The 13,370-nt window shown below is 48.2% G+C and overlaps 1 protein-coding gene across 3 annotated transcripts in view; it reads left to right on the top strand.

The window, feature by feature from the left end:
* The window catches only part of Wwp2 (WW domain containing E3 ubiquitin protein ligase 2), a 122,039-nt gene extending 121,456 nt beyond the window's left edge, over positions 1 to 583 (top strand). For all 3 annotated transcript variants that reach the window (XM_040737189.1, XM_040737196.1, XM_040737193.1), the window contains 2 exons: positions 92 to 164; positions 254 to 583. In XM_040737189.1, coding sequence (XP_040593123.1) covers positions 92 to 164; positions 254 to 353 — 173 coding nt within the window. In that variant the 3' untranslated portion in view covers positions 354 to 583. The remainder of the gene's footprint in view (positions 1 to 91; positions 165 to 253) is intronic.
* Positions 584 to 13,370: the final 12,787 nt, after the last annotated feature.

Here is a 13,370-nt window from a genome sequence, read left to right as displayed (position 1 = left end):
CACGCCGTCCTGGAAGCTGGGAAGGGACCGGGTCTTGCTTTAGAAAAGGCCATCTGTGTTGACACAAAGTACACCTTGCCTTGGATGACAGGGAGCAATGGACCCCAGAAGTTCTGCATTGACAGAGTTGGCAAGGAAACCTGGCTGCCCCGGAGCCATACATGGTGAGTTTGTTGGAAGCCGGAGCCTGAATGTTGGGGGCAGGATACCTGGAGCCCTGGCCTCCCCATGCCACTTCTAATGTCTCTTACAGTTTCAACCGTCTGGACCTGCCGCCCTACAAGAGCTATGAACAACTGAAGGAGAAGCTGCTCTACGCCATCGAGGAGACTGAGGGTTTTGGACAGGAGTAGCCGAGGCTGTCCCTCCCATGCCCTCCAGCACATGTAGTCCTGAGTCCTTCCTGCCTGAGATGCCACTGGCTGCACAGCCCTCAGGAGGCCCCTTTGGATAGCGGCCCTGTATGGGACTGTGCTTTGATCATGTTGGTGACTGAAGAGTCTGGCCCCAAGAGGCTCTGTGGCCCCTTTCTCCTACCTGATGATGGCAGTCTGAAATAAAGCCCCTATCACCTTTGACTTCATCACCTGTCGCAAAGTCAGAGGGCTGCCCCTCTGCAAAATTGCCCCCTCCACTAGGACCACATCTGGGTGTGTGTGAGTGTGTGAGGGAACATGCCCTGTCAGAGGGCTGCCACAGGAGCTGGGCCTCACGTGTTAGGTGAGGAGATAGGCTGTATGGGTTGGCTGACCAGACCCAGAAAGCCCAGGGTCTTTGCCAACAGAAGAGGCTCCGCTTTTGTAGACCTTTCCTGAAGTCTGTGTGAAACAGGCCTGAGGGAGCGAGTCCACATCAAGGCTGTCTTTGCTTTATTCCCTGGCGGGATGCAGCCGAGAGGGACTGAGCAGCAGGCACTCAGTGCCTCCAGTCTCTCTTCTAGCAAGCAAAGGGTTGAAGAAGCCGCCACCTGTGTGTCAGTGGCAAGGAGACAGCAGACTCCCAGACTTTGTCCTGTGACATAAGCTTGAAGTATATTTGTGTGTAGGGTTGCCTTCTGTTTTGTTTGGGTATTTTGTTATCACCGTCTGTCAAGGAGCTGGTGCCCCAGGTGTTCTGAGTCCTTGAGGGTCTTAACCCTCTTGATCCAATAGCTTCCCAAACAGCTGCATCTCTCAGGAACCCACTTAGTAGCTCCCCCAGCTCAAGGCTTGGCTCTGAGTCCCTGCCACCCTCAAACTCTCCACTGACAAGATCTTTTTGCTAGACCCCGCAGCCCCCAGTTAAGACCAGGTTGACAGTGCTGTCCCTCAATGGTGGAGCTCACACGGCTTAGGGTGGAGCACATCTTGGCCAGCTGAGTGTGCTATGCAGGCATGAGACTTTATCTGACCATGGGAAAAGACGCTGGCTGGATTTATGACACTCCTGACAGCCTCCCATGTAGGCAGTACGAAGGTCCCTCTGGGGTGTCGGAGTGGTTATGGTGGCACACTCCCTCATGCAGGCTCCCTGTGCAAACTAGCTCTGAGGCACCCCAGGCGTGCTCTCAAACTAGTTACAGGGGACAGTTCCTTTCTACCTTCATCCTTTCCCGGTACAGCCTGTGACTACCCCCCCCCCGCAATTGCACATGCTGATCTGAATGGCTCAGTTCATTGCTGCTCCGTGCTGGTGGGGGACCAGCTGCCCCCAAGGTTAGGAAGCATCAGGTTCACAGGTGGTGTGTGTGTGTGTGTGTGTGTGTGTGTGTGTGTGTGTGTGTGTGTGTGTCGGAAGTGTGTACAGAAAGGCCTGTGCTAGCTAGTGCCAAGTGGGTGGACAGATTGTTTTGTAATGCCTGCCCCTGCCTCGGTATTGCCAGTTTCTTGTGCAATAAACAATCAGCAGCCGTGGGTGGTGTCAGTGTGGCTGTTTCCCCACATTCTGTCCCAGGACTTCCAGCCCCCTAGGTCTTCTAGAATCTTTAGGCCAAAGCAGAATGATAATGCGCCAGCCTTGCTACCTTTGAGAAGTTTGGGTACCAGTAACCAAGGTAGCTTTGCTTTTGAAATGGGTGGCAAGTCCTCCAGGGGTCACTTGCCTCAGCCCTTGTCACTGTGACTTACTCTCTCAGTAACAGTTGTCCATTTTAGAGCAGAAGAGCTGAGATTTGGGTACAGCTGTCATTCATTTAGGAAGTGACTCAGGTTGCATGAGTCCCATGGCAAGGGATTCCTTGATGTTGAATTCGGGTCACACCTTGTCTTGCCACTCAATTATTTTGACAGGTAAGAGAATGCCCCTGCCTTAAAAAGAGCCAAAAGGGTATAGAAAATGGCTCAGTAGTTTTTTTGTTTGTTTTAGGTTATTATTTTGTTTTTTTCAAGACAGGATTTTTCTGTGGCTTTGGAAACTCACTCTTGTAAACCAACTGGTCTCAAACTCACAGAGATCCAACTGCCTCTGCCTCCCAAGCGCTGGGATTAAAGACGTGCACCACCACTGCCTGGCACTCAGTAATTTTTATTGCCCCACAGAGGACCTGGATTCAGTTCTCAGCATCCACATGGTAGCTCTCGCCATCTATATTGCAAGTTCCGGGGGGTCTGTCGCCCCTTCTGGCCTCCACAGGCACTATACACAACATGCTATACATAAATACATGCAGGCAAGACATTCATACATAAATATCACAGGAATTTTTTAAAAAGCTGAATAGGCATGGACTAGACCACCATCTGATATGTTGATGACACATTTGACATTGAAATGACTACATATTCTTTGTTTGGTTTTTTTGTTTGTTTGGTTTTTTGAGACAGGGTCTCTGTAGCCTAGTCCTGAGTGCTGGGACTAAAGGTGCATGGAACCACAGTCCCACTAATGACTGTCACATTCTAAGCACACTGATTACAGGAGGTGGAGGCTGCCCCTTGAAGCTCTTATATTGGGGTATGAGAGCTTGAAAATAGGTCTCCATGCTTGTTAAGCATACAAGTGCAGCTCTATGCCCTCCCAAAAGCTTTTTTCCACTTGATGGGGAAACACTATACTTCCATAAAAATTATCGGGGAACATTCACATGGTACACAGAAGTTTCATAGCAACATGTTTTGTTGTTGCTTTCTTGAGACAAGGTCTCACTATGTAGCCCTTGCTGGCTGGGAACTCACTATGTAGACTATGTTCTTCCCGAACTCAACAGCCGTCTGCCTGTTTCTGCCTCTGGAGTGCTGGAATTAAAGGCCTGTGCCACCAGCCCAACCATTTTAGTATGACCTGCCACAGTGGGGACTCATCTACATGTCTCCAGGCATAACTGCCACTCAGGGGGCTGTGATTCTTCCAGACAGGTTGTGTCCATATGCATATACTGTGACCATGTCAGGCACAGGCCACAGTGTCCGATTTCCTTTTCCTGTCTTTTGTTTTTTTCTTTTCAATTGCCATTATCTATAACGCATAGCAGCTCAGACCTAAAATGCTTCCAGTCCCCCCAGTCTCAATCCTGCTTACTGCTTTGCAAATGGTTGTGTCTGACCCAAAGAATCTGCGGTCTAGGTTTTAAACCAGGTTTTTTTTTTCCTTCTATTTTGTGTGGCTTTATTATATTTATATCAGAGAAGTGAAGTGTGAATTCACTGTGCCATTTTGAAAGTCCCGGATTGGTTTCTCTCAGCTTTGACTTCCTGTGTGTGGGGTGGAGGGCATGATGGGAGTTGGGGGTGCTAGAGCAGGCGTCTTCCTCTGTAGCTCCCCACGGTTATTGCTTTGAGACAGAGTCTGTCATGAAGCCAGAAGCTGTTTTGGCTGAGATGGTTGGCCAGCAAGCTTCCAGGACCTGCCTGTCTAGCTCTCAGTGCCGGGGTGACAGTTGTGAGTGCCCGTTGTTTACATGGATGCTGGACTCGAGTTCAGGTCCTTGCAGAGCAAACAGCCTTACCCACTGAGCCACCTTAGCCTTGTTTGTTTTCGAGACAACTGCTCACGTAACCCAGGCTAACTCCAAGCTTGCCGTGTAGCTGAGGCTGGCTTTGAATTCCTGCTTCACTGCCTTCACCTTGAAAGTGCTGGAATTAGGGGCACACACCACTAGGTGTGACAGATTTGTTTTTTGTTACATTTTAAATTAATTTGTTGGGAGGGCATTCACATGCCATGCCACAGGTATGAAGGTTAAAGGACAACTTGCAGGAGTTGATCTTCTCTTTCTACTATGTAGGTCCTGGGAAGCCAAACTCAAGCCTTTATCCACTGAACTATCTCACCAGCCCCATTTTCCCCTTTTGATACAGGGTCTAATGTATCCCAGGCTGTTCTTGATCTTGCTGTAGAGCCAAGAATGAACTTGAGCTTCTGATTTTCCTCCCTCTACTTCCAAGTGCTGAGATTACAAGCATATACCGCCAAGCCTGGCTTATTGGGGCTGGGGCCTAAACTCTGGACCTTGTGAATACCAAGGCAAGCACAATATCAACTGGCTACATCCTCTGCTCCCATTTGTAGAAATAAGGACATTATGGCAAGTGACACAAACCAATCACAAAAAGGAAAATACTGAGATTCCATTTACATGATCTAGTCAGAACTGTAGCACAAAGTAAAATGGTGATTTCCAGGGGTTCAGGGGAAGGGGACATTGGTGTCTGTCTACTGAATACACATTTCAGAATTTTAAAATTAGTTTTGGAGTTTTTCTTGTTATTGGGTTTTTATTTTGAGACTTCGAAAATGAGCACTTAACCTCATCACTTTCCCCTCCCATTTCTGTGTTCTCACCTCAAATCCATTATCTCTTTATTGTTACGTCCATATACACGCATGTATGTATGTATGCATGCATGCATGTATGTATGTGCACTCAGAGTACTCAGGCAGGAAGACTGAGACTTGTGGTTAGTCTAGACTACACTGTCCAGTGCCACTTGGTCTGCCTAGCAGGAATCTGTCTCAATAAAAGCAGGTTGCTGGAATGCACCTGTAATTCTATCAGAAGTTCAAGTGCATCTTCAGCTACATACTGACTTCAAGGCCAGCCTGGGCTACATGAGACCTTCCTCAACAAACCACAGCAAAATCCTAGGATGCCTTGCTTTTGCATTTCCCATTAATATTATCCTCATTGTCAGTCTTTAGAAAACCCGATAGTACCTGCTTCTGCTTAGCCTGGGATGTCTTTAAAATCCCTTCTTTACATTCATGATCCAATGATAGATTGATTGGGGAGGGGTATGTCCACAGCACACATGGAGAGATCAGAGGGCAACTTGTGGGAACCTGCCACCATGTGTATCCTAGGATAGAACTCAGGTCAACAGGCTTGGTCGATACTGGCTGGTTTTTTACCAACTTGACACAATGCCTCCATAAGATTGGTGTACGGGCAAGCCAGCGAGGCATCTTCTTGATTGATGATCAATGTGGGAGGGACTAGCCAGCCATGGTAGTACAGCCCTTGGGCAAAATAGAAGAGCAAGCTAGTAAGCAGTGTTCCTCTGTGGCCTGTTTCAATTCCTGCCTCCAGGTTCCTGTCATGAGTTCTAGTCCTGAGTTTTCTATCACAGAGTCACCTGAGAGTTGTACGCTGAAATAAACCCATCTTCAAGTTGCTTTTGGTCGTGGTATTTTATCACAAGAGAAACACTAAATCAGTGCCTAACCCCTAAAATCTGAGCCCCTGATGATCCACCCCTGAGGTAGGTGGATTTCTTTCTTAGGTGGTCCTCAATGCCTTCCTACTAACGCTCACAGCTTGTGGAGGGACTTTCACCTTGAGTGTGAACTAGTTTAGCACCTGTTTCCAGCCGACAGACCATGACAGCAAGAATGGGATGTCCCCAACAGACCATGACAGCAAGAATGGGTGTCCGTCTGTGATAACAGACAGCTGTGGCCTGGCTGCCAGCTGACTCTCCAGCTTCCCAGCTTCCCAGCATGTACACTCTGAGGATGAGGCTGCTGTGGTGGAGAAGCCCTCACGGTGAGGGACGGAGCAACGATTCCTGTCCACTAGCTAGCAAGAGGGGGTGTCCGGCGACCCATGAGGCCTTGAACCCTGCTAGTGGCCAGTACAATAACTGGCTCCTCCCGCCTTGAGCTGTCAGATGCCAGCAGCCCAGTGGGTAACTGGATTGCAGCCTGTGACCAGGCCCAAGCCGAGGCTCCAGGTAAGCCATGCCTGGGGTTGCTGACCCCATGACACCTGGGAAGCGGGAAAGGCACGTCTTGACCAGCTAAATCATAGGGTAACTTGTTACACAGCTGTAGATGACTTCTACACTCACTGTCAGATCAAATGTGCTTAGATGAGCTTTGCTTCTGTTGCCTGATACCTGAATGCAGCTATGGCTCTTAGTAAATTAAAGGCTCATGGTGTGGAGAAAATGTTATTAGGCATATAACAGGATGCACCTTAGCACCAGAGCTTGGGAGGCAGAGGATCTCTGTGAGTTTGAGGTCAGCTAGGGTTTCATAGTGAGATCCTGTCTCAATAAAACAAAACAAGCAAGCCAGCCATCTTGTTAGCCTGTTCTAAGCCAGCTGTAGTCATATTCTTCTGAGGAGTGGAGGGTGCCACAACACAGTGTCACTTTTGCCCTTGCATCCAGTCCTCTCCTGGCACCCTTTGCCTGGACCTTGGCCTCGCCCGAGACTGCAGGTGGCCTCAGACGCCTTTAGTTCTTACCTGGGCCTCCAGCCAAGCCCACTTGGCAGGGGTCAGTCCAGTCTCTCAGCACAATTTTGGGTTCATTTCCTGCGTAATTACGGGTATGTAACCAGGAAAACAGTATTATTACAGCAGTAAATTAACCCAAAGAGTGGCTTTTGCAGCCCCTGGACTCCCTCTGAGGGTGAGTTGGGGGCACAGTTCCTGCTGCAGGGGCCACATGTGCATATCTGGGCCCTGGCAGGTGGTGGGTGAAGAACTCCCTCCAGAGAGTTCATTCCACCTCTGAAATTTCAGCTCTTACAATGGTAGTTGTTTGCCAACTGCTTGTAATTTGTCCACATGGATTACCATGGGAAATGAGTGACAAATGTCCTATGCATGAAGTGGTGCAAATTGTCACCTCATTCTCCTCTGAAAGCAATGCTGTCTTGGGGTACAGGGACAGGTTCTTTTTCTTTTCTGATTAAAGAACTAGAAGAGGAAAGACATGCTACTGGAAGTCTTGGGGAGTCCCAACAAAGCCATCATATAATACCTGGGATATCAGTGTCCTTTCTTGGAGTTCTCAGTTTCATTAATAAAAAAAGCCAAGAATGGACACAAACAGCCAGGCAATGGTGGCACACACCTTTAATCCCAGTACTTAGGAGGCAGAGACGAGGTATCTCTGTGAGTTCCAGGTCAGCCTTGTCTACAAAATGAGTTCCAGGACAGCCAGATACACAGAGAATCTCTGAGAAGAAAAAGGAGGAGGAGGAGGAGGAGGAGGAGGAGGAGGAGGAGGAGGAGGAGGAGGAGGAGAAGAAGAAGAAGAAGAAGAAGAAGAAGAAGAAGAAGAAGAAGAAGAAGAAGAAGAAGAAGAAGAAGAAGAAGAAGAAACAGAAGCTTGAGTTTAAAAGGAAAACAGGACACACAAGTTGTAAATCTTGAAGCTGCCTAGATGGGAGGAGGATGGAGAAGATGGGGACTAAAGCCATGTAGCTTTAATAAAGTAGGAAACAGATCTTACAAAACCAGGAAGAGGGATGAGAAGGGTGATGTGAAGGGCTGGTCCGTATGCAGACTGGGACTTCAGGAAAGTGTCTCTAAACGAGAGTTTCACAATAACAAGAGGTTGGATAAGATTGGCAGGTTGGGTGTGTAGCTCACAAAGAGCCTGTAATAGGGTTCTCTAGAGTAACAGAACTTAAGAGAATGGATCTCTATATAGCAGTGGAGGGACAGCAGGAAGCCCCAGTGAAGCTGGGACTAAAGTCAGGTAGAATAGTTAGGTCTATATAGGGGTGGTGCGTTTCCCTCAGTTACTAAAATGCTTACGCTATGAAGACCTGAGTTCAAGTCCCACATACATTGTTTGTAATCCCAAATCTGGGAAAATTTGGGAAGACCGAGATAGGCAGATTGCTAGGGCTTTCCTCTCTGCCCGCCAGCCCCGCCTTTCTCTTCTCTTTAGCTATTGGCCATTCAGTTTTCTATTAGATCAATCAGGCGCCTTAGGCAGGCAAGGTGAAACAAATGCAGCCCATCTTTATGACGTTAAACAATTATTCTGCAAGGTAAACAAATGCAGCACATCTTTACATAGCTAAACAAATATTTTACTCCATGACAGGCCCCGTCTCATAAAACAAAGTGAGTTAAGAATAAATATTGAGTGAGCCCACCCATTGCTGGTCAGGCACTATGGTGGTCTCTTTGTGATGAGGAAGCATGGCCCAACACACCTCTAGGGTGACCTGAGTCTGTCAAGGAGACCTACACTTAGGTCTGCAGTTGTACACTCCTGGCTCTGGAGGAAGAACATGGGCCCATCTGGTACGCTGCAGTACCATTGGTGTGAGCCGTGGTATGGTATGGTGTTGGGAGAGAGAGACAGAATGGCTCAGGTCCTGTGGTCAGAGGCATATCTGAAGAGATGAGGGAGGAAGGGAGAGAGCTGAGATGGTGAGGGAGCTGACCCCTTGACCAGCAGCAACACATGGGAAAGCTTGCCCTGCACTTTGGGTAGCACGGCAGAGATGGCCCTGTTGATGAGAGCACAGGTGAGCCAACTCTGAGAAAGTGACCCTGGGAGACCTAGCCCTACCCCTCATCACCCACATGGCACTATGGGCTGGGGAGAGATGCCCTCCCTCTGCCCCACCCATCAACATTTAAGGCATGTGGGAGAGTTGACCCTGAGGTAGCAAGAGTGGGAGAGCTGTCCCTGCCCCCCAACCTGCTCCCCCCAGTTCCTCAGGAGAGCAAGCCCTGCACTTCGCCATGGCAGCACAACAGAGCCAATCACGTTGGTAGAGGTGTGGGTGAGCCAGCCCCTAAGTTGTGAGCATGGGAGAGCCCTCACCATCTCTCGTCTGTCTTTGACAACATAGGCAGAGGAACGATGCCCGCCCCCACCACCTGCCCCATCAATGCCTGTGGCAGGTGGGAGAGATGGCTTGTGGTCATAAGAGTGGGAGGGCTGCTGGGCGTTGGTGGTGCACACCTTTAACTCAGCACTTGTGAGGCAGAGGCGGATGGATCTCTGTGAGTTCGAGACCAACCTGGACTATAAGAGCTAGTTCCAGGACAGGCTCCAAAGCTACACAGAGAAACCCTGTCTCAAAAACCAAAACAAAATAAAAAAGAGTGGGAGAGCTGTCCCTGACCCCCACCACCTGCAACACTCAGGAGAGCAGGTCCTGCACCATGCCAGGGCAGCACAACAGAGCCAACCCTGCTAGTGGAGGAGTGGGTGAGCCAGCCATGAAGTCGCAAGCATGGGAGAGACGGCCCCATTCCTCATCTATCTTGTGCCTGCATGGTTAAGAGGAATGAGCCCCCCCCTATCAATGTCTGGGGCAGGTGGGAGAACTGGCCCTATGGTCATAAGAGTGGGGGAGCCAACCCTGTTAGTGCAGGTGTGGGTAAGTCAGCCCAAAAGTCGTAAGCATTTCACACCTGGCAGACCAACCCTACAGCTGCCCAGGCCAAGATCCAACATCCACCCCATCTGTGATCTGCTGGAGCACAAGAAGGGACCTGACCCGCAGACCCAAAGCTGCAGGATCTCCACAACACAGGGCAACAACAGGATATCCAGGAGGAGTCCTAGGCTAAACATCCATTGTGTAGTGGAAAACAGAGACCTTGAGCCAGACCAATGACTCTTTGCAATGAACACTTTCAAGTAAAGATGTATGGACAAAAGCCAGGCAATGGTGGCGCACACCTTTGATCCCAGCATTTGGGAGGCAGAGGCAGGCAGATCTCTGTGAGTTAGAGGCCAGCCTGGCCTACAGAGTGAGTTCCAGGACTGTTACACGGAGAAACACTGTCTCAAAAAACTAACAAAAAACCCAAAACAACAAAGGTATATGGACAAAGGGATACGTGGTGTGATTTATAGTGTTGCACTGCAACTTCCATGATGAAATTCCTGAGTTTTTCATTTCTTTTTTCTTCTTTTTCCTTTTTTTCCTCTTACATTTTGTTTTACTTGGAGACCGTGCAGGGGCTGAGGGCAGATGTGAAGGGACAGGGAATGAATGGGATCAAGATACACGATGTAAAAGACACACAGAATTAAAAAAAGAGAGAGAGAGAGAGAGAGAGAGACTACTGCTCTTCCAGATGACCCAGAAGTGGTATTCGACTGCCAGCTCCGGGCGATCCAGTGCTCTCCTGTGGCCTCCACAGGCACTGCACACAAGTGCATAGACACACATAGACACACACATATACACAATGTAATAAATATTAAAAACAATAAAGTCACAAAATGGATGGCTCCTCTGGCCTCCATATGCTCACGAATTCACATAAAGACGCACACTCACTGGGCAGTAGTGGCCCACGCCTTTAACCCCAGCATCTGTAACTCTAGTTCCTGGGATCTGATGCCTTCTTCTGGTCTCTGAGGGCACCAGGCACACGTGCAATGCACAGACATACATGCAGACAAAATACTCACACACATGAAATATTAAAAAATTAAATCTAAAAATAAAATAAGAGATGAGTCTTGTGGCTTTAACATTGCCCGGCTCTGTGTGGCAGCACTCTCTATGAAGCAAGCGGCAGCTCTGCGGAGAAGGCGGCAGTCATGGATTATGATGGATATGGCTGCATGGGAGTAGAAAGGACTTCCTAAATATGACCTGGAAGGCAATGTAACCACAGGCGAATGACTAATAGGCAACAACTCACAATGGCCTGCTCATACCTCCCACTCCAGAGCAACTGATGAATACACACCCCCAGACACACATAACTGAAGTAAAATCTAAAAAAGAAGTTTTAAAAAGTTGCCATCACTAATTGTGACTGTTTGTTTCCATCTTTGGAGAACGGCTCTAGCATGGAACTGAGGGCTTAGTAAGTCGAGCACTTGCTTAGCATGAAAGACCCTGGGTTTGACCTCGCCACCACAGAAACTGGGCCTGGCACTGTAGTTTGGTTTCTATTGCTGTGATGAGACACCAGGACCAAAAGCAGGTTGGGGAGGAGAGGGTTCATTAGGCTCACACTTCCACATTGCTGTTCATCACTGAAGGACGTCAGGACAGGACCTCAGACAGGGAAGGCGCCCAGAGGCAGGAGCTGATGCAAACGCCATGGAGGTGCTGCTTACTGGCTTGTTCTCATGACTTGCTCAACCTGCTTTCCTATGGAACCAGGACCACTAGCCCAGGGATGGAACCACCCGCAGTGGGTTGGACCCTCCCCCACCAAGCATCAATTAAGAAAATGCCCTACAGGCTTTTGTACAGCTAATCTTATGGAGAGGTTTTGTCAGTTGAGGTCCCCCTTCTCAGGTGACTCTAGCTGTGTCTAGTTGACATAAAACTAGCCAGCACTCTCGTGCACACCTGAGATCCCAGCACTTGGCGGGTAGAGGCAGGGGATAAAAGATTCAAGGCCCTTGGCTACACAGTGAGTTTGAGGCCAGCATGGATATGTGATAGCGCCCCTCCCCCACCCCAGACAGGGTTTCTCTGGGTTAACAGTCCTGGCTGTCCTAGAACTCACTTTGTAGACCAGGCTGGCCTTCCACGTGCAGCGATTAAGGCGTGCACCACCATGCCCACCACGTGTGCCATCATGCCCCACCTCTTGACATCTGGAAAAAAGCACCTGAGACTGTCAACCAGCCAACACAACCACAGCCTTTGAGAAGAGTCCCCAGCACTAAGCAAAGATTTGTCACCTACAACTTGAAGTGGAGCAAAGGGATAGAAACATGAAAAACCAAAACCTGGGTGGGTGAGATGACTCAGCGCTGAGGTGCCAGTCCTGAGGGCTGGAGTTTGCTCCTTGGAACCCACACAGTGGAAGGTGAGTACTGACCTGCAAGCTGTCCTCTGACCTCCACAAATGTGCCGTGGCATGCTCAGACACAAACATATACACAATCAACAAATTGCAATAATAATAACAACAATAATAATAGTAATAAACCTGTGGGCAGTTCTTTGGGTCACAGAAGTCATAGAAATAGTATTTGGAGGGTCAGGGTATTGGGGATCCTTGCTGCAATGCTTAGAGCCAGTTTGTAAAAGGTGCCAAAAGTCAGTGGTTAAACTTTGAGTTTTCTTTCTACTGGCTAAATATGACTATCATTAAAAATGACATTAAAAGCTGGGCACGGTGGCACAGGCCTTTAGTCCCAGCACTCAGAAGGAAGAGGCGACAGATTTCTGTGAGTTTGAGGTCAGCCTGATCTACAGAGTGAGTTCCAGGACAGCCAGGGCTGTTACTCCCAGAAACCCTGTCTCAAAAACAAACAAACAAACAAAAGCACTACTGCCACCACCAAAAATCCCAACTCCCTAAACAAACAAACAAAATGACCTTTAAATGGTATAAAGCTTGTCTGGCATGCACCTGGATTCCAGGTCTAGTGCTGAAAACAAATCAGAAAACAAAAACCCTAAAATTAAGTAGATTTTATTTTTAAAAGATCATAACTCAAACATCCAAATTATCTCACTATATTTGGTTATGTTTTCTCTCTGCCTCTCTCCTATGGTTTGTTGACGCAGAGTCTTGTGTGGCCTTGTATTTACTATTGTAGCCCAGGAGGGCCTTGAACTCCTGATCCACCTGCCTCTTGTTCCCAAGTGCTGGGATGACAGGTGTTGGCCACCATATTCGGATGTGTGCATTCAAGGTTATTCCATTGTGTCTTTGTGGAAATACTTTATAATTCTTCCCATCTCTTGACTCCTGTAGTTAGGCTGGAGTCCTGTCTGGGATTCTTACATCAGGAAAATTGGTATAAACGACAACAAATCAATACCTCTCACCAAGGTTGGAGAACTGTGTACTTAAGAGTGACTGTAGTGAGGACAATTTGGACTCTGAGAGGTAGATTTCTGAACAGGTAGTGATCAGACAATGGTGCCACCTAGTGTCCAAGAACAGATTGCCTCCTAAGAGGAATAAAGGGAACCCTCTTGGTCTGGGCTCTAGACACCCTGATCTCCACAGTGGCTGCCTCCTTGCTTTTCTTTTTATGATTCCATTTCTCTACTTCCAGAGTGAATTTTTATCTATCCTTTGACAAAGATAGTAATTAGGTTTTTAAAAGATGTCATGTGAAAGTCTATAATGTTGACCAGTGCAGGCAGATCTGTGTTACCTAGAATGAACTTCCAAGTTTTTCCTTGGGTCACATAAACATTTTTATACCTTTCAAACCTGCCCTGTATCCTTCCTATTTCCTGGAAAAAGTCAGACT

The sequence above is a fragment of the Mesocricetus auratus genome, unplaced genomic scaffold (genome assembly GCF_017639785.1).
Source record: "Mesocricetus auratus isolate SY011 unplaced genomic scaffold, BCM_Maur_2.0 Super-Scaffold_6723, whole genome shotgun sequence".
NCBI classification, from domain to species: Eukaryota; Metazoa; Chordata; class Mammalia; order Rodentia; family Cricetidae; genus Mesocricetus; species Mesocricetus auratus.
This window is presented reverse-complemented; position numbering and strand designations above follow the sequence as displayed.